Consider the following 20,970-nt stretch of genomic DNA (forward strand, 5'->3'; position numbering starts at 1 on the left):
TGATTATCATACATTTCTGAATTGGCTAATCGTGTGGACTCTGCAGAGAGAAGCCATTTAATATTTTGGTGTCTTCCACGACACTCGTTGTCTGCATCATGTGGAATGGACGAACTGTCATCCTTTGAGTGACATTTAAAGACAGAGCCTGAATTTTTTGACTGTACAATCATGGTTACAATTTAACAAGTGTTTTGATTGGAGATCAGAATTCTGAACACGTCCACAACAAGGTTTGATGTGAATTCTCTAAAGTGATGGGTCAATTAATACAATAATGAGTTGTATGTAATATTCGGTTACAGTAGCTCTTAAAGTAAATTCGATTTTGGAATGTGGCTAAACCGAGAGAGAACTCGACCCTTCACTTGTCTATTCTCAGATAATAAAGCTTTTTACCGTTGCATGGAATGAATTTGGGAAAAAAAATATGAAACAACGAACAACAACAACAACACTCCACAACAACTCATCGAGTGGTTCTCACAACAACAACCTCTTCCGAACTGGATGGAAAGACGACAAGGATGATGACTCGTGTCACCTCCAGTCGCATCCCCATCAACCATTGTTGATGCATTCATGTCGACATGACGACAACAATGAGGATGACACAACAATGGCCAATGAGAGTGATGAATCATTCCACCATCACTCTCCTTCAACCAATTCCATCACCACCACTCTCATCAATAACCATCATCAATACATTCCATCCACATCATCTTCCTCACATCATCGTGATGATATCTTCACAATGTCCTTTCATGCAGGAATGAACAGTCATCCTTCTCATCCTTCTCATCCTTCTCATGCTATTCATATTCATTTTGAAGAGAGTAGTAGTTGCAACAACAACAACAACAACAACAACCACATGAATAGCATCACAAACACCACCTCTTCCACTCTTATCGACATGGAAGTCCACTCTCCTACTTCTTCTTCACATTCATCTCTCTCGGAAGGAGTCGATTTGGCTCTGGATACTTTACTCCATCCATATGGTTGTTGTGATTCTAGTAGGAGTAGTAGTAGTGGTTGTAGGAGTACTACTACTACTACTGATCAGACTCCAACAACTGCTCTGCTCTTTTGCCCAACATCTTTGAGCAATACCAGCATCAATACTCTGACCACCACCACCACCACGACTCTACTCTCTTATTTATATTCACTCTATTCATTCATTGTGACGAAATTTTCAAATACTCTGACCACCACCACCATCTTTCATTCTTCCTTTTGGAAAGACAAAACACTTGCCTTCTGTATTGTGTGCTCTTTCCTTCTTGTCATTGGTTGGAGTATTTGGTTACTCAAAATCAATGATCAAATTCCTTCCATGAGGACAGCTCGTACTCAACAACAACCAACAACAACAACAACAACTGGAACTGGAACTCCTACTACTAGTACTACTACCACTAGTACTACTCCTACTACTACTTTGAAACAACCACCTATTCAAAAACAACCCTTCACCAATTACGATCAATACTATTTGCAAGATGATGGAATGGAACATGAAATTTCTACCTTACATTCTCATAGTGGATTATTTTGTACCCATCATGTTGCATCTTCTCATTTTCGTTCTTGTTTGGTCTATAATTTGTGTTATCGAAATGGTTCTTATTTATATTTCAATAGTAGAGATGTGACCACTCATTATCCAGTTGAATTTGATTTGCAAGGACTCGAAAGTAAGAGAATTTATGGATCATTTGAATTGTCCTCATTGGAAGGAAGAACAAAATCAGAGGATCCAAATCGAGGTAAATTACTCGTTCAAGCATTCTCTCAATCCATTCAAGAATATCAACAAGAACATTCCATATCGGATATTCATTGGATTCACAAGAGATCTGTCCTATTGAAAAGACATCGATGTTCCAATGCAGCTCATTGTCTCTTGGAAACGATTTATCCAACGTTTGCCTTGCTGAAAGAATTTTTTGATCTTCATCCCTTAATGAATGTGAAGGAATTTGTGGATAATTATTTAATTTTTGCTGAACAAGAGGATGAAGAGTGTGACTGTGAAAAAGACATGCTCACTTGTGGCACTGAAGAAGGAGATTCAAAAAAGAAACAAAAATTATGCAAAAAATTTGTCACTCAATACGGAAAGATTATTTCAAAACATCCCAATCAATTAATTCGAGAATTTACAAAAGGTCATGAAATGGTCTGTTGGGAGAGTGTTCTCATGGGAGGTTCTTCGTATGGACTATTCAATGATCATGGATGGAATAATGTTGGTGGAATGGTTAAAGAATTTAGAGATTTCACATATGCCAGATTTGGAACAGTGATGCGAACACCCAAAACAATTCTCCTCAAAGAGAAGGTATTGAATGTTAGAATTAATGTCAAGACTGGTATGAGAACCTATTTGAGAAATATTTTGAATGCAGACAAATTGGTCGAATTGGCAAAACGAGATTTTAAAACGTTTTATCACAAAAAATCGAATACCATCTTTCGTGTGGATTTCCAATCGTTTGTGTTTGATAACATGACCATCGAAGATAAGGTTCAATACATGCAAGATACGGATGTTTTTATTGCTCCTTTTGGATCTGCAAGTTATGAATCTGTATTTCTTTCAAGTGGTGCTGTATTGTTTACATTCCCTGATGGATTTCCACCAAACAAAATTCGAAACAGAATTACAGATCACACACTCTTTCATTCCTACATGCACTATCAGAATATTATTTATCCTCTAGAATCATCAGAATTGGAATATGAAAAAGGTATCACCATTGGTCATTACAGTTGGAGTTGGCACAAGACGAGACTACTCATTGCTCGTTCTCTGAATATGAGATTGGATTATTTGTATACCGTGTTGCCAAAGAGTGCTGGTGCTGCTTCTTCAACTATGAATCGACCTATTCAAGCATCAAGTCATCATGCACAGACTACCACCACCACCACAAACCACCATCCTTCCACAACAAGAATGAATCACCACCACCATCCTGAAAGATCAGCTTGATATAATTAATGGTCAGGTATTATTAAGACCTCTCCATTACTACTAAAATCTGGTAGCTCACGAATGCGGGTGATACCAACGTGGAACATGGGCAACATCAAGAGGCTCTTAACGGTTCCATTAATCAGAAACCGGTCAAGAGTCTGAATAAGTGAATCACAATCCTTAATGACATTCCAATCAACGGACAGATGGAATATAAAATAATAATTTAAATGGTTCTATTATTCTCTCGCGGATTCAAAAGAATAGTCGAGTCAGAAGTTTGGGCCTAACTTTTGACTTACAGGTAGGACATTCAAGTTTGTAGTTTAACCATTGCTGCCAACAACTGTAGCAATTCACATGTCCACATTTGGCTGCTGTCGGTTCTTTGCAGGGTTCTTTGCAAATGCTACACACAGTACCAGATGTTGGTTTTGGCTCTTCTTGATCAGTTTGTATTGGTTGTTGATGAATAGATGATGAAGTGTTGATGTTGAAATTCACATTAATAGTGTCAGTTGTTGTAAGATCCGAGCAAGATTCAAGTGTGAGTGGAATATCTTCTTTCAATGGTATATTCACTTTGTCGTCATCTTCGATCACAATTGGTTTTGAACTCGTGTTACTCAATGGTAGTGTTTTTGTTTTCTTGGTCAATGTTCCACTCACTAAATCAAATTGTACATGCTCTTGTTTTCTCTTCTTTGAGTCCTCATCACCATGAAGTAATATTTGCTTTTTGACAATTTCATCGAAGGAATTGTGTAATTTTGGTGAAATGAAATTTTTGAACTTTTCAATAATTTCAATGTTTGAGGCTCCAAAAAGTCCAATTAACTTCTTTACCAAGTGAAGGAAGGTATTAGAAGTATTCTTTGAGTCCTTAGAGTTATGTTCTCTGAATTGAATGAGAAGATTTTTAAATTCTTTGTACTGATCAGCAGTGAGTGTTGATTTCACTTGTTGTAAATATTCAGCAGAATTTTTAGACGAAGAAGAAGATGATGATTGGGATTCTTTCAATGTAGAGGTGCTTGAAGTCTTTGAACTCACAGGAGTACTGTGACCACTCGATGGTGAGCTCCTTAATTGTGGATTTAAAAATTCTGAGTTGGGATTCACAAAACTGTTGAGAACAACGTTTCTCTTGAGAGGAGGATGATCTTTTGGAGATAATGACGAGAAGGAGGATGTTACAGAATGATGATTCGTGTTGTTGTTGTTGCTGTTGTTACTGTTTGATGTTGTTGTTGCTGTTGAGGAAATGGATGGTATCACAGAAGATCTCTGTCCTGCAATATTTGGTTGTTGTTGTTGTTTGGTAATACTTCTCTTTGGATCATTCACTGATAAAGATACATCGAGTGAATTCTTGTAATGTTGTAATGAATTTGATGAAGAAGATATTCCTTGTGGTGTAATTCCTTCCTCAGTGAGTGGAACATCCTGAATATTTCCAATTTCATTTCGATACTCTTCATAATCTTCATGATAAATGTTTCGTTGAGGTAACAACTCTGAAGTACTTTTTGATTTGTTGTACAATTCTGTTAAATTTAAGGAAAATCTTGGAAGTTTCTTAATGACAGGTGCATTGGGTGGTTTCACTTTTTCGCTTTCAAGTCCAAATTTCTGAAATGCATTCTTAAAGAACATGGATATTCCATTAGAAATTTCACCAAATTGGTTAGCAACTTTCACATGAGGTTGAAGCCATTTGGAGAGTTGTTTTCTCTGATTTTGATAAACAAATCTTTCATCACACAACACTACAGCACCATAATCGTAACGATGTCTAATAATTCTACCAATAGCTTGATTCACAGCTCGAGATGATTCTTGAGCATACCAATCAGATCCTGTCATTGGTTTTGCATTTGGATTTTCCTTGATCATTATTTGAGCTGTTTCATCAAGATAATCTCTTTTAAGTTTCACTTTCAGATCATGAAGTGGAGGAAATGGTAATCCAACAATCATACAGCAACGACCATTTCGATTTTTAAAGTCTAAACCTTCGCTTACTCTTCCTCTACAAACTGCAAAGAAACATGCACCTGTTGTTTTTTCTTTTCTATTCGTAATAGAATCTTCATAGTCTCTGATCGATTGATTGAGTTTGGTCGATTCTTTGGGTTCCACCTTTTTTGATTGAAATAATCAGTTGAACAAAAATAATTATTTGGATACACATTCCACCATGACAATGAATAATCATCGTTCTACTACCATTACTACTGTTACTTACAATAATGATTTTGTTTTGACTGACACTCTCCCAAATTGATTTTGATCCACCCATCGATTTTTTCCACAATTCCACACACTGATCCATCAATGTATACGAAGGAAAGAATACCAATAGACCATCAGGAACAATTTTAGATAAATTCAACAATGTTCCTCCAATTTCCCTCAAATAAGATTCAGATGCTCGGTTCGTGTAACTCGAGTTGAGTTTGGTTCCAGTTGGTCCTGTCTGAGCGACCATCACACAAATTTGATCCTTAGATACCACATGTGGATTTTCTAATCGAATTGGAAAGTTAAGTCCAAGTTCGTATGCAAATGATTCCATTGGTGATAATGTTCCTGATGTGAGAATAAATGCTAATGGATTTTCACTTGCAAGTTTTTGCATGGAAATGCCTGGATTGAAACACCAAAATGAAAGTGTTTTTGTTTTTCTAAAATCTTTCTTTCGATCTCTTGTGCTTAAAACATCTGAATAGAGTTGTAAATGCTCAGAGGAGAGGTTAGTATTCATAACTCCTGGTTGCCTCTTTGAGTAATAAATAAATACTTTGAAATAGTTTTTAAATACTTCTGAAGATGAATTAAAATCTGAGAATATTCTTTCAATAGCTTCTTTCACTCTTTCAAGTCCAGAACAATTTTGTTTCTTGCTTTGAAGAAAATTGCAAATACTCTTGATCTTTTCATTGAATGACTCCCATGTTGAAGGATGAACAGATGCATAAGAAAAAATATCAAAAATAGTGTCACCGGTTGCGGTATAGCCATCGTCAGATATTTCCATATCATCCAAATGAATATCTAAATCTAACAATGCTGAAGAAATGTCCAAGCAATCAGTTTTCAATTCTAGAGATCTTGCATTTTCTAATGGATCTGTACTGATTTTGTCAAGCTCTGATCTGCATTTTTCAATTTCAGCAATTGCTTTACAAATATTAATAGCTGAAAAATCAAAAGATGAAGCCTCAGCACATAGTTTTTGTATATTGTGAGCTTCATCAAATATTATAATAGAATTCGTAATGTCTACATTCACTTTTTTTCGTAAAAGTGGGTCAATTAAATAATTGTAAGGCATAAATATAATTTCTGCACATTTTTGTTTTTCACGAGCATAGAAAAATGGGCAAAAATTGTTCTTCAATCCTTTTGTCAATAAATCCTCAATGTCCTCAATTTCATCTTCAGTTTCGTGATGAAATAAGTCTCCCGATTTTTTCATCTCTGTAAATTTTGCATGATATTTGCAACCACCAGATCTCACTAGAGAAGAACATTTTGAAACTTGTTGAAAACCTTTGAGAGAAACAACATCTGGGTTGACGCACATTTGTTCTCTTGAACCCATTACAACAATTTCAGGAACGTAGGCTGATCTTTTTAATTCTTGAATTGCATGAGTCAATTGAGAGTGAGTTCTGGATGTGAAAATGATTTTAGGCATTGTTCCTGTTCCATATGATTCTGTGTATATGATATATATTTACAGTGGTTTTAAATCAGTCTTCATTACGATCATCATCATTAGAGCAGCATACTTACTCTTCTTATAATCAATGAGCCAGGCGTAAGCGGAACAAAGTAAACACACTATATCAATCATGATGTGTGCACAATTATGAATTTTATGAAATACATCTCGTAATTTAACTTACTTGTTTTACCTGTACCCGTCGGAGATTCCAAGAGTGCATTCCGAGACTGAAAAATATAAAGATGATATCACGAATCATCATCACTAATGGAATACTTACACAAATTGCAATCGGATTTTCTTGTTTTTCTTGAATAGATTCTTGTAGACATTGAATTACTCGTTCCATATATAATTCTTGGCATGGATAGGCTTGATACGGAAAGTTTACTGTAACGCCTATTGATGAAGAGAATTATTATTAATATTATGGCTCCGGTGATGGAAGTAATAACGACATGACTTACCTCTAATGATGTATTCAGGCATTTTTTCCTTTGTTTTTTGGAACTTTTCATTATTTGTCTGTGCCGCATGCAATAAAGAAAGAGAGTCAACAATTATAACTTCTTATGCATCATACATGTGTAATGCTTTCTTGTTTGCAACTCAAATCATTTCAAACATGTGGATTCCATATTATTATATTTTTAATTGAATAGCTTTTTGTGGATACTCTTCCTCGTCGTCACGTCATCATTCGCGTTATCATCGCACCCTTTTTTTCAAAAAAAATTCATCATCATGCCTGTTTCTCAACCGACTGCATCCAACAACGGTAACAACAACAAACCAACTCAAAGCGAGCCTCTCTCAAATCCTCCTGTAACGCAAGTTAACTTCGGACCTAAAAGCCTCAAAGTAACCAATACTCCAGGCAAGAACCTCGTTACTACAAACTATGCCTACGTCAATGAAAAGGAATTTCCAGAGTTTCCAATTTATATTAAAGTGAGAGATATTGTGTTGATCGCACAATCACACTCAGCCATCGAGCTCGGATCAATTGCTTTGAACAAGATTCAAAGACAAAGCGCTCATTTACCAAACAATGCCGATGCTGATTGCGAAATATTTCGTGTCCCAAAACAAAGTTTTGAACTCTCACTTGTTACTATGGGTATGTTTTTGAAACATGTTTTTTTCTTCCTTACGTACTGATATTAAATTTTATACGTAAGAAATTGATTTCATCAGCCCAAATACTGTAACTGATCCAGAAGTCGACGGAAAAAGACTGATTCATACTCTGAAAGAGTGCTACAACAGACACATATTTGTTGATAGACAAAAGTTTGTGATTGATTTTGAAGGAAATATGATCCTTGTTGTAGTCAAAGATTTGGAAGTTTTTGACACCAAAACACTAGAGACAAACTCTGGTGAATTGAAGGAAATGGCCAATATCGGAATGCTGACCAAGAACACAACAATCCGTATTATGAAGACAAAATCATCGAGTGTAAGATTAACAAATTTACCATCAGAATCTACCACAACCACAGATATTTTCAACACTACTGTCACATTTGAAAAATTAGGTATTGGTGGTTTGGATAAGCAACTCAACAATATTTTCAGAAGAGCTTTTGCTTCTCGAATTTATCCTCCAGATGTTATCAAAAAACTTGGTGTAAAACACGTCAAAGGTATAATTCTTTATGGACCACCAGGTACAGGAAAGGTATGTCGAGATATGCAATTCTAATTTTACAAATTATTGGTTACTAACAATTTTTTCAAATTAGACCTTAGTTGCAAGACAAATTGGTAAAATTTTGAATTGTAAAGAACCAAAAATTATCAATGGACCTGAGATTCTAAACAAATATGTTGGTCAATCAGAAGAAAACATCAGAAAGCTTTTCTCTGATGCAGAAAGTGAATACAACGAAAAGGGAGATGACAGCCAACTCCACTTACTTATTTTTGACGAATTGGATGCAATTTGCAAACAACGTGGTACTGTAAGAGATGGTACAGGTGTACAAGACTCCATTGTCAATCAATTGTTGAGCAAGATTGACGGTGTTAATTCTTTGAACAATATTTTAATTATCGGTATGACTAACAGATTGGACATGTTAGACGAAGCATTGTTACGTCCTGGAAGATTTGAGGTACAAATGGAGATTGGTTTACCTGATGAAAATGGACGTTTGCAAATTTTAAAGATTCACACTCGTGAAATGGCCAAAAATCAATACCTCTCTGAAGATATTAATTTTGAGTATTTGGCAAAAACAACCAAGAACTTTTCTGGAGCTGAAATTGAAGGTTTAGTCAAGTCCGCTGCTTCATTTGCACTAAATAGACAAATTGATATCAATGGAAAGAAAAAGTTTGATGAAAAGAATATCAAAGTTACTGCAGGAGATTTTGAAATGGCTTTGACAGAAGTGAAACCAGCATTTGGTGTTTCAACTGATGAACTCGAAGCTTATTTGAATCAGGGTATTATTAATTATGGAGAACCTTTCAGCAAGTTGATGAACACTTGTAAATCTTTTATTAAGCAAGTTGAAACTAGTAGCAGAACCAACTTGTTGAGCATGTTGTTAAGCGGTGCAACAGGAAGTGGAAAGGTAGGTCTTTTATTCAAAACAGACTACAACTTGATTATTCAAATGATACGTATTTACTCACAATAATATTTATTATTTAAACAGACAACAATTGCTGCACATTTGGCCGTTGAAAGTGGATTCCCATACGTTAAAATTATTTCTGCCGATCGAATGGTTGGTTATTCGGAACAAACCATTTGTACACAAATCAACAAGATTTTCCATGATGCCTACAAATCACCATTCAGCATTATTGTACTTGACAGCATTGAAAGACTCATTCAATTAGTTCACATTGGACCTAGATTCTCTAACCTAATTCTACAGGCATTGCTTGTTTTGATTAAGAAACCTCCACCATCAGGCAGAAAATTGCTTGTCATTGGTACCACAAGCATGGCTGATATTTTAGAAAATTTAGAAATTACTAAAATATTCAATGTGACATTAGAGGTTCCATCTCTATCAGCAAAATCAGATATTATGAACGTATTCCTCTCATCCGGATGCTTTAGTATTGACTCTGCAGTTGACAAGGAAACCATGAAGACAATTATTGAACTCGTTCCAAAGAACATTCCAATCAAAAAGCTCTTGTTGGTCACTGAAATGGCATACACCAGAACAGATATGGATGAAAATGACTCTGGTGATGAATCACAAAGAAGAGTCACTTTTGACAAGTTCTATCAATCTCTCAAGGATTGTGGTGTATTCCCTAGCATCAAGAAAACCTCATCAGGTGCAGGTTTTATCATGAAGGAAGAAGACGAAGAGGAAGAAGAGATGTAAAGTCACGATGTTTAACAAGCAATATATTTGTGATGATAGTTATATTGCTCGACGACAAATTCAAGTCGGACTTCGTATCTAGTACTCGTAGAATGTCACTCTTCAATATAACATTATTTGTACAAATTTCCCAATCTTTCAAACTCCGTATCTCCCAAAAGTTGTTCATTCCAACACTTTCGGACATCACATGCACTACAACTCGGACATCTGTCATCATCATGTTGTTAATTGAGACTTCTTCACATCATTTATGGCACTCACTGCAAACTTTTCAAAAAATGAAGACACAACGTTCCTTTGGATCGATCGGTCCGGTCGTGCTTCTGTTGCTGACACTTGTTGGAGTGATGATGATGATGGTTAATGCTCAATCATCGGCTCCAAAATATCAACTCAACAATCTGGTTAGAACTAGTAACGGATACAGTGGTTATTTACATTTAGTACAGGGATAGTATGTATCAACAACTCGTTAATCATTCTTTTAAACTCCGAACTCTGACACACACAATCAATATTACTTCACTCATACACAATGAATATTACATTCCTCATTCACTCACTTGCACAACTCTTCTCGATGTGTTGTTATTCATCATCATTAACACTTCCAAATTGTTTCTCAAAAATGTCATTTTCATCATCCTCACACACACTTACAGTGGTCCTTATGGATCTGATTATTCTGATCTAAAATTTGATCTCTACTTTGAGACATCTTCAAGAATTCACATTAAAGTCACTGACCTTCAACAACAAAGATGGCAAGTTCCAAGTTGGATCATTAAATCAAAAACACCAAATGTTGAGCCATCTCAAAAGGATTATACTGTGAATTTAAAGACTTATCCTTTCGGATTTGAAGTGATGAGAACAGCAACCATGGAAACCTTGTTCAACACCAGTAATATTCCATTAGTGGTAAGTGTTTGTTTATTTGTATTTTTCTACTCTTCTCACCATTTTCACACACACCTATTCACTCTCTTGTATGCACACACACTTTCTTTACAACCTTTCTTGATGTGCAACTCTTGTCACATTCACACTCGTGTACAACTACTACTAATGATTCATTCACACCTATAAAAATATATATATACAAAATATATATACATTTTCATGCATGAACAGTTTGAAGATCAATTCATTTCATTTGGTACTGTTTTTGATGTCATTCAAAAAGCCAAAGATTCTCAAGTGAACATTTATGGATTTGGTGAACGAGCTCGTCCTCTCAGATACACTCCTGGTACATACACCATGTGGAATTTAGATAATTTAAATACTCCAAATGAAAATCTTTATGGCACTCATCCATTCTATATGCAATACTTTTCCAATAGTGGTCGTGCTCATGGTGTATTTTTGTTCAATTCGAATGCACAAGATGTTACTATTACCAATGACAATTTAATTTGGAAAACCATTGGTGGTGTGATTGATTTGTATATTTTCACAGGACCAACTCCAGAAGATGTCACCAAACAGTATCATGAATTAATTGGACGACCATACATGCCACCATTTTGGGCATTGGGTTGGCATCAATGTCGTTATGGATACAAGAATATTGATGAAGTGAAAACTGTTTATGATAAATATACTCAATATGGAATTCCATTGGACACGATGTGGAATGATATTGACTATATGCATGGTTATAGAGATTTCACAACTGATCCACAAAGATATCCAAAGAATCAAGTTAGAAAATTTGTAGAGCAATTGAAAGCTAATAATCAACATTATGTTGTCATTGTTGATCCAGGTATCAAATATGAAAGTGGTTATGCACCATATGATATTGGAAAACAACTCAATATCTTCATGAAGAAGAGTGATGGTGTCAATGATATTATTAACACTGTGTGGCCAGGATTGTGTGTATTCCCTGATTTTACCAATCCAAAGACTCTTCCATATTGGGAAAGCTTGGTAGAAAAATTCCATTCTGAAATTCCAGTTTCTGGTTTATGGTAAGTGGTGCACTACTTGTTCAATTGTATACTACTTGTGTGTGTACAATTGTATATACCATTGAATCAATCATATTTGTCTATTCAACATTTTCCATTCCTTTCACGATTGGCTCATTCTTGTCGATACATTTCCCAATTGACTCATTCCATTCATACATAATCCATCACAGGTTGGACATGAATGAAGTGAGCTGTTTCTGTAATGGTACTTGTGATTCATCAAGACTCAATCAACCATTCCACATGAGAGGTCAACTTGCTCAATTTAATCCAAACAATCCACCCTATGTTCCAGGAGGAAGACAACTCGACATGAAAACACTCTCTATGGATGCAATTCAACACATTAGCATTAATTACAACACACACTCTCTCTATGGTCTTTATGAAGTCAATGCAACGACAGCCATTCTTCAAAAAGTCACTGGTAATAAGAGACCATTTATTTTAACAAGAAGTTCCTATCCAGGATTAGGAGCAATTTCTGCTAAATGGTTGGGAGATAATGAAGCAACATGGCAATCTATGAAATCATCCATTAGTGGAATGTTGGCCATGCAAATGTATGGTGTTGCATTGATTGGAGCTGATATTTGTGGATTTATTGGTAATACGACAAAGGAATTGTGTGCTCGATGGACTCAATTGGGGGCTTATTATCCATTCTCTAGAAGTAAGTATTGTGATTGTGTTGATCATTTCTCATATCCTGGTTCTTTTTCGCAAAAATCCAATGACAAACTTGGTTCATTGATCACATCTATATACGGACCTTGCTCTGTGTTGACCTTTTGCTCCTCACTTGAACCATTCCTCGCTTGCATTATTTTTGGAATCTATGATGATGAATGCCCACAGATCACAATGATATTAAGGCCATTCCACAAGAACCCTATGTCTTTGGACAAGAATTCATTGACATGACCAAGAGAGTTCTTTCCAATCGTTATTCACTCTTGAACTATTACTATACTCAATTCTATCGTGTTCATTCCAATGGTGGTGGTGTTGTTAAACCATTGTTCTATGTTTTTGGTTCATCCGATTCGAATCCATTGTTGGCCTCTATTGACACTCAATTCATGGTTGGTGAACATTTGATGGTTGTACCAGTGTTGGATGAAGGAGCATTGAGTGTAAGAGCGTACATCCCTCAACATAGATCAGGATGGTTTGATTACTATTCAGGATCTCTCGTCTCATTGAAGGGAGGTGAATTCCAAAGATTTGATGCTCCTCTTTATGGATATTCAAATGCTTTGATGGTTGGTGGCTCAATTATTCAACGCCAAACTCCAGGTCTCACCACTTTTGAGACTAGAAAGAATCCTTTCCAACTTTTGGTGGCTCTTTGTCAACACGAGTTTAAGGCTGGTGGTATGATTTTCTTGGATGATGGAGAAAGTGCCAATTCTATTGAGAATGGAATTTATTCTTTAGTGGAATTACAAGCAAGTCCACTCTCTCAGAATACCATTGTACTCACTACTAAGGTTCTCCAACACAACTATGCTCAAGCTGCTCAATCCAAACTTACTGGTGTCACATTCTACGGTTTCCCAATGCAAAGCGGACAATGCAAGGCCACAGTGAACGGACAAAATACTCAAATCTCTAGCAATGGAGAAAAGAGAACTGTCACTTTGAATAGTGTTGTTCTCAACCTTGTGGAGAGCAATGTCATTGTTGTGACTTGTTAATAAAACCAATATAATTATACTCTTAAGATCGTGATGGTTCAAAGGGTGTTTTTTATTTTCTTACTGTTCTTGTTAGGGAAGGGGGAAATAATGATGATGAGAGGAGAAATAATGAAGGGTGGTGAACAAAATTTGGACTTAACAATGTCACCTCATTGTCATTAAAATAATTAAAAGTCAAAGTGGTCGGAACCGATTAGATAAGTTCATGAATATTTTGAGGACATTCTTCGATAGAGGTACTGTAAAACTTTTCAATTTCTCTCATACTACGAATGTCATCCTTAGTGATGAAGTTGATGGCAACTCCTTTACGACCATATCTTCCAGATCTACCAATTCTGTGGAGATAGTTTTCTTTGTGACGTGGCAAATCATAGTTGATGACAAGGGAAACATGGTGGACGTCAATACCACGAGCCAACAAGTCAGTGGTAATGAGAACACGAGAGGCACTAGTTCTGAATTCGTGCATAATCAATTCACGATCCTTAGGTTCCATGTCGCCGTGCATGGATGAGACAGTAAAGTCTCTCTTATTAAGCTGTTCAGCCAAATATTCAACCTTCTTACGAGAGTTACAGAAAATGACACATTGTGAAATGGTCAAAATCTTGTACAAGTCACACAATGTGTCCAACTTGTAATCTTCCTTTTCACACATAATATAGAATTGCTTGATACCTTCCAAAGTCAATTCTTCCTTCTTGACCAAGATTCTAATTGGATCTCTCATAAACTTGTCAGTAATTTCCAAAACATCAGCAGGCATAGTAGCGCTGAACAAACAGACTTGCATATCTTGAGGAAGGTTCTTGAAAATAGCATAGATTTGGTCCTTGAAACCACGACTCAACATTTCGTCAGCTTCATCAATGACCAACATTTTAATACCGCTAACATCCAAGTGTCCACTTTGAATCATGTGGAAGACACGTCCAGGAGTACCAACAATAATATGCACTCCTTCTTCAAGAATAGCAATATCGTGTTGTACTTTAGTACCACCGACACAAGCGTGAACCTTAACTTTCATGTATTCACCCAAGGACATGATTACCTTGTGGATTTGTTGTGCCAACTCACGGGTTGGAGCCAACACGAGTCCTTGTGGTTGTGTTACTTCAGGAGAAATATTCAATCTTTGAAGCATGGAAATAGTGAAGGTAGCAGTCTTACCGGTACCAGATTGGGCTTGACCGATAACATCTGCTGGTGGTTCAGAGGTAGTGATGGGCAAAATAGCACGTTGTTGGATGATAGAAGGCTTTTCAAAACCGTAAGAGTAAATTCCTCTCAACAAGTCTTCCTTGAGATTCATATCATCAAATTCTTTGACTTCCTTTTGTTCATATCTTGCCTTTCCGTGCTTTTGCTTGTAGTCATCATCGACAGTAACAGTGATATCGTTATTAACCATATTGAATTAAAGATTGCGAATACGTGGGTATGAGTGTAATGTAGTTTTTTTGAAAACGAAAATAAAATATTCGAGTGAGCGTGATTGGTTTTGAATTGTTTACAATCGGTGCACCAACAAGTTGAAGAGGCTCAAGAGAATCTTTTCGCAAAGGTTGTTTGAACATTGAATACATCAGCTCAAAATCGTTTCGTTGATTTCAATTTATTGATAGAATGGCATTTTGAAATAAACATTTTGTTGTGGCAAATGACCTGTGGTGATGGGTTCAATCAAGTGACGTTCAATTTTGTTTACATCACTACTGCAACATCACTTGAAATTTCTCCAACAATCTTAAACAAAGTCTCATCCAATATCCACTCCAGAACTTTTTGAAATTTAGGGTCTTGAATGAAGTGCTCTTGGAATGATGATCTCTCTTCTTCGCGAGTTTCAAGTTTACTGCCAGGAATGGAACTCTCCACAGTAGAAGGAATAAGATCATTTGTTGCTTCTGTAAAGGATGAGATATTAAGAGGTTGATTTGTAATTTTTGATGTAGAGTCTGTCTTTGGCAAGGCCGATGATGGTCTGCTAGATCTCGGCGTTTCTGCAAATTCACAATAAAACAAGCTTGAAGCTGTTGCATCCCACTTATTGACTTCAGCAAGAGATTGTTCGAGATCATTATCATGCATAATATCCTGAAGCATTCCTGAAAGTATATCCGAGAACATGTTTCTATCCATACTAGAGGTTACTGACAATGAGGATGTTGGTCTATGATCAATCTTGAATTCATTATCATAAAGTGGAGGAATAAACTCTTCTTCCCATTTCTCTCTTGTTGTTGGACCATATTTGAACTCTTCAAGTGGTATGACCTTACATTTGATCGTTAAATAATGCTTTGTTGGTATCACAGGTTGAAGTCCAAACTTGTCTGTTGTTGCGGAAGAAGGTCGTTCAAGTACAGGTTGTTTGGTAATGGTTTTAGAGACTGGTAGATATCTTGGAATTGAGGTTGTATATGCTGACAATGTTAAAGCATTATCTCTAGCGATTGTACTCTTGCTAATAACTGATTCTCTCTTCGTAGTATTCTTTGTAACTGGTTTTGGAATAATTCTGCCTTTGTTGAGTCTATTTTTTGGATTTGCAAAATGCTCCTTAATGGACAAAATACTTTTTTCACTAACTTGATCAGAAATATCATCATCCTTTGCATAATGAACAAGAGTTTCTTCGTACTTCTTTTTTCTCTGCTCTTTTCTTTCTTTTTTGCTGATATTATTCACCTCACAGTAAATGTCGCAATTAACAAGTTGTGAAATGGAGCCTGCATAGAGAGTGATTTTACAATATTTCGTTTCCTGTGGTTGAAGTACGGAGGTTAAAGGTTCAATCTTAATAGTGGAAGAAAGATTATTATCATCAAGAGGTAGAATTGTGTTCCAAGAAAAAGAAAGAGTATCTGATGAAAGGTTGGAAATGCTGACAATTCTGGTGTGAACTGAGAGGAAAGGAATAGAGTCAAAATCAAATATCTCCATCGAGAATGCAACAGTTTGCATTGGATATCTTTGTTGTTGAATTTTCTGAACCTCAGTTGGTACATGCTTTACAATCTGCGTGTCTTCATCAGATTCTAATTGTTTGCATATTCTTTCGACTCCTTTCCCTCTCAAAGTGAGGTTGTAAACAAGATCAGAATTCATCATCTGAATAGGAAGGCATATTTCATATGTTTTAAGCTCGATTGGTCGGAACACGAGTCTAAGATAAATGAAGTGATTAGCAGGAACAATACTCTTCTTATTCTCCAAGGATATAATTTCAAAATCATAATTTTCAAGAGCTAGCTGTTTAAATGGCTGTTCATCCACACAAATTTCAATGTCTTGATTTGTTGGATTGATTACCTTTAAATACTGTATTGGGTGATTTTGTGAGCCAATTTCTTGATCTTCAAGTGTATGTTCCATGCTTCCGAACTGCAAATGTTTTTGTTGATATGAAAGAGTTCTTCCAGTTAGATATACTGTAAAGCATCTTCCATTTCGTATCTGAAATAATATTGGTATTTCATGAGTATCAACAACTTTGTGTCTATATATTAAGGCTATCATAACACTTTCTCCAGGTTCAAGAGTTGCTTGGTTTGGATAAATTTCAAAAAGCTTATTTACAAAAATGCTCAACGCTCGTAATTCGTCCTCATCCTTTGCGACTTGATCATGTGCCCATTTATCAACATCAACAATCGAGTCGAATGGAGTTGTAATCGAGAATTGTGCCCTAATTTTCCCAATATTTTCAATTGTAACGTAGATAATCGTGTCTTCAGAGTCTACAGGTTTAGCTCCAAAATCACAGTAATATTTTTCTAAATATTGGATGGAAGAGTTAAAGTTTGTAATACTTGATTCAATTTGATAAGAGTTAGTGTTTTGTCTGAGCTCCTTGTTAATAGAATTGACAGAAAATTGGCTCCAAAGATCAACTTTTGATGTAGATGCTGATTGAATGTCTGTAATTCCAAGTTGGGGGAATGATCCAATTCCAACAACTTCACATCTTTGAAGAGATAAAATTTGGTCCTCTGTCATGGTACTAACTTCTCTGATTAGGTTCAAAGAGCAGAATATTGTGAACTTGTCCAGCTTTCTTTGATTGGGTCTATAAAACACTTGAACGTGCCTGTGAGATCTAGAAGGCACTGTTCCTTTCATCGTTTCACACTCAAGCACTCCAGAATCGCTTGGTACAAAGTCTCCATTGACATTTTCTCGTATGATTAATTCAAAAGGTAAATCACAATCACTAGAGTTGAGAAGTGTCAATGTCTTGGCTGCTTTTTCATTGACCAAAACATTTCCAAAATCTATGTTGGAAGGTTCTACTGTTATTCCGGCATTGTTTCCTTCTCCCAAAAGTATGAGATAAGATCTGGACTTGATGCTTTCTCTGTTAATTTCTGCCACGCTAGAAACAATACAAGGAATCTTGATGGAATAGACTTTTTTAAGGTTAGGAGCAAATGTCCAAACAATTTTCTGAGTTTCGTTGCCGTTCAACACTCCTGTTTTCCTTGAGACGCTAAATACAGATGAAAAGTCTTTTGGAATATCCCATTCATAGGTAATTGGAATTCTTGAAGGATTGTGGAGAGTCAATTCTTTAACCGATGAAGCACCAATAAGCGTTGGTTTGAAAAACAATTTTCCATCCTTTCCAAAGCTAATAGTTGGCAAGAAGCTCATTCCAAATATTGGTATTGTCACTGTGTGATTTGGAGAGTCATTGAAAATGCATTTGATTGTATCTTGGTATGATCCTGGCTCGGAAGGAGAAAATTTAAAAACAATGATTTGGAAGGAGTTTCGTGGAACCAATCCATTTTCAGGATAACATGTGAAATATCTTCTCTGTTCCGTGGTGACCAGGAACTCAAATGGCATAGGAATGTCGTTTTCGTTATAAATAGTATAGGATCTATAGGTGGAGTCATTTGTAAGGCAAGGAGGAAATGAGGTAACATGTGAAGGTTGTAGAGTAAATCTTGGAATGAAGGCTGCTGTGTTGTTGAAGGTGTTACCAAATACTTTGAGAGGTAGGACCCATGGAGGAACAAATGTTTGTGAATTTACCAGTCTAAAACTTCTGTTTGATTTGAAATAGCATATGAATTCAATTTCGTTGCTGAAAAATTGGTTGTCATAGCTTGGCCTGAATCCAATTTTGAATGAAAAAGTGCTCATTGGCTTAATGTCAACACTTTCTGGGAATACAACAAACGGGGAAGGAGCTCCTTCATAACTCGGAATTTGTACATCACAGGTAATTTTGCCATTTGTTCTGTTGGAAATTGTTACTGTCTTATATTCTGCAAGTTTAAACCGAGAACAGCTTCCAAAAGAAATGCTACTGTAGTTAATTGAAATAGGATTGTCATAGTCTGTAACTAAATTAAAGAACTCGTTGAGAGTGTTTTCAATATTGTCTCTAATGAGGTCGGTAGTAGATGTTGTATTGCTTAACACTTGAGTTAAATTAGATACATTCTCTCGCTCTTCTGCAGACAAGGTATCAAGTCTTCCACTTTCTGACAATTCTAAATAATTTTCAATTTCGCTGGGTGAGTATGCTGGCAATCCTTTGTAAACTCTTTCTTTAAATAAATAGACCTCTTTAATCGAAAATGGTGGAGGTCTTCTTGAATCGTTATAGCCTGTTCCAAGCAAATCAATAAACTAACAAAATTAGTAATTAAGGCCTTAGAAAGTTTAGTTACTTACTGTCACCCCCTGATTCTTAACAACAATAAAAATCCTTCTGTAGTAATTAATTGGTAAGTTCGGAATGAACGTCACAGTTATTTGTCTGGTCTGATATGCAGGTACGACTCCACAGTTTCTCTCAAATTTAAAGGTACCTTCTGTATCCACTTTAAAGTTATATTCTGCTGCCATATTCGACTTGTTTTCCAGAGTAATTAATCGCTTTACCTCTTTTCCCTCGAGAACGTCTCCAAAATTGATAGACATTGGTGAAATAATTAATTCTGGGCCAACTCCATAACCTGAGCAAGTCAATCGAATAGGATTTCCTCCAGGAGTTGATATGGTGTAGTTGTTACAATCAAAACAATCAATCGTCGAGGGAAGATATGTGACAGTAATGTTTGTTGTGGCACCGGGAGGTAAAATTTGGCTTTTAGGTTCAAAAGAAAATACATCCTCTACATAATCATTTTCAACTTTCTTAATAGAAAACGATGCAGGAACTAATGATGTGTTTTTGAGGCTAATAACTCTTTTTGAAGGAGCCTCTATTGGCGATTTTCCGAATGAAATGTTTGTTTCATTTGCAATGATGTGAGCAATCTTTCCTACTCCCTGTAATTGCATTGAGACTGCATCTCCAGAAGAAAGTTTACATATTGCTGTCGACACATATGAAGAAGCATCCTTAGGAGAAAAGAATACATGCACGGTTAATGCTTCTCCAACATTTAACCTTCCATAAGAGGGCTTAAAAGCAAAAGGAGGCTTGAGTGACCAACTGAATTCAAATGATGTCTCCCCAATATTTACCATCTCAAATTCTTTTCGTGTTGTTTCCATTGTAGGGCAAAAACCCAAATCAATGTTATTAGGAACATCCAAAAGTGCTTTTGGTAGTAATGCTGAAATATTCACAGTCAAATCTCCTTTTTTCAGAACGGTTAATTTCACTGTGTCATTGTAATTTTTCTAAAATATTAATATTTCGAAATATGATTAAAATAATAATGAACAAACATGACACGTACTCGTTCCGTAGGTCGGAATCGAATCTCAAAGGCCACAGACACACCAGGACTTATTTTTGATGGCTCTGGAAATCCCATAAAGAAGTTTTTTGATTTCGGTAACTCATATTTGACCTCCACTACCTCTGTGCTCACATTTTTTACAATAATTTTTTTTGCATAATCTCCACCGACATCCCTTTAGAAGTTTGCTGTTTGAAACATATTCCTTATTTACAAACTACTATTCAAACCTACCAATGTTTCCATACGAGATCACTTGTTACCTCAACTCCGAACCCTCTCTGGGTTTTGTTTGAATTGCAAGTTGAAGTCATCAAGCTATTCATTTTTGAAGTGGAGAGACTGCTCCCAACCTGCTGAGAGAGCACTCGAGACATTTTTTTGATTTTTGGATTTGTAGTTATGGAAAGCACTGATTGGCGGGAGAACTTGTTTTCTATTCTTCGATAATTTCTCATTTGAAATAGTCAAGGAAAATTGAA

The 20,970-nt window shown here is 36.0% G+C and overlaps 6 protein-coding genes across 6 annotated transcripts; 3 read left to right on the forward strand and 3 right to left on the reverse strand.

Annotated features, from left to right (window-relative positions):
• Positions 1–430: 430 nt before the first annotated feature.
• Positions 431–3,007, forward strand: FDP41_002387 (uncharacterized protein; the record flags this gene model as incomplete). Its single annotated transcript, XM_044705575.1, has 1 exon — positions 431–3,007. One exon carries the CDS (start codon positions 431–433, stop codon positions 3,005–3,007), a length of 2,577 nt encoding a protein of 858 aa, XP_044563280.1.
• A 240-nt stretch (positions 3,008–3,247) lies between these two features.
• Positions 3,248–7,214, reverse strand: FDP41_002388 (uncharacterized protein; the record flags this gene model as incomplete). Its single annotated transcript, XM_044705576.1, has 6 exons — positions 3,248–5,134; positions 5,241–6,715; positions 6,794–6,841; positions 6,907–6,952; positions 7,006–7,124; positions 7,193–7,214. 6 exons carry the CDS (start codon positions 7,212–7,214, stop codon positions 3,248–3,250), a joined length of 3,597 nt encoding a protein of 1,198 aa, XP_044563281.1.
• A 255-nt stretch (positions 7,215–7,469) lies between these two features.
• FDP41_002389 (uncharacterized protein) lies at positions 7,470–10,084 on the forward strand (the record flags this gene model as incomplete). Its single annotated transcript, XM_044705577.1, has 4 exons — positions 7,470–7,845; positions 7,907–8,409; positions 8,474–9,310; positions 9,395–10,084. 4 exons carry the CDS (start codon positions 7,470–7,472, stop codon positions 10,082–10,084), a joined length of 2,406 nt encoding a protein of 801 aa, XP_044563282.1.
• A 281-nt stretch (positions 10,085–10,365) lies between these two features.
• FDP41_002390 (uncharacterized protein) lies at positions 10,366–13,769 on the forward strand (the record flags this gene model as incomplete). Its single annotated transcript, XM_044705579.1, has 5 exons — positions 10,366–10,541; positions 10,750–11,008; positions 11,222–12,066; positions 12,240–12,742; positions 12,928–13,769. 5 exons carry the CDS (start codon positions 10,366–10,368, stop codon positions 13,767–13,769), a joined length of 2,625 nt encoding a protein of 874 aa, XP_044563283.1.
• Positions 13,770–13,965: 196 nt separating this feature from the next.
• Positions 13,966–15,189, reverse strand: FDP41_002391 (uncharacterized protein; the record flags this gene model as incomplete). Its single annotated transcript, XM_044705580.1, has 1 exon — positions 13,966–15,189. The coding sequence occupies one exon, from the start codon at positions 15,187–15,189 to the stop codon at positions 13,966–13,968; it is 1,224 nt and encodes a 407-aa protein (XP_044563284.1).
• Positions 15,190–15,482: 293 nt separating this feature from the next.
• FDP41_002392 (uncharacterized protein) lies at positions 15,483–20,865 on the reverse strand (the record flags this gene model as incomplete). Its single annotated transcript, XM_044705581.1, has 4 exons — positions 15,483–19,424; positions 19,470–20,426; positions 20,486–20,663; positions 20,723–20,865. 4 exons carry the CDS (start codon positions 20,863–20,865, stop codon positions 15,483–15,485), a joined length of 5,220 nt encoding a protein of 1,739 aa, XP_044563285.1.
• Between the last annotated feature and the right edge of the window lie 105 nt (positions 20,866–20,970).

The sequence above is a fragment of the Naegleria fowleri genome (assembly GCF_008403515.1).
Source record: "Naegleria fowleri strain ATCC 30894 chromosome Unknown tig29, whole genome shotgun sequence".
Lineage (NCBI taxonomy): Eukaryota > Heterolobosea > Eutetramitea > Acrasida > Naegleriidae > Naegleria > Naegleria fowleri.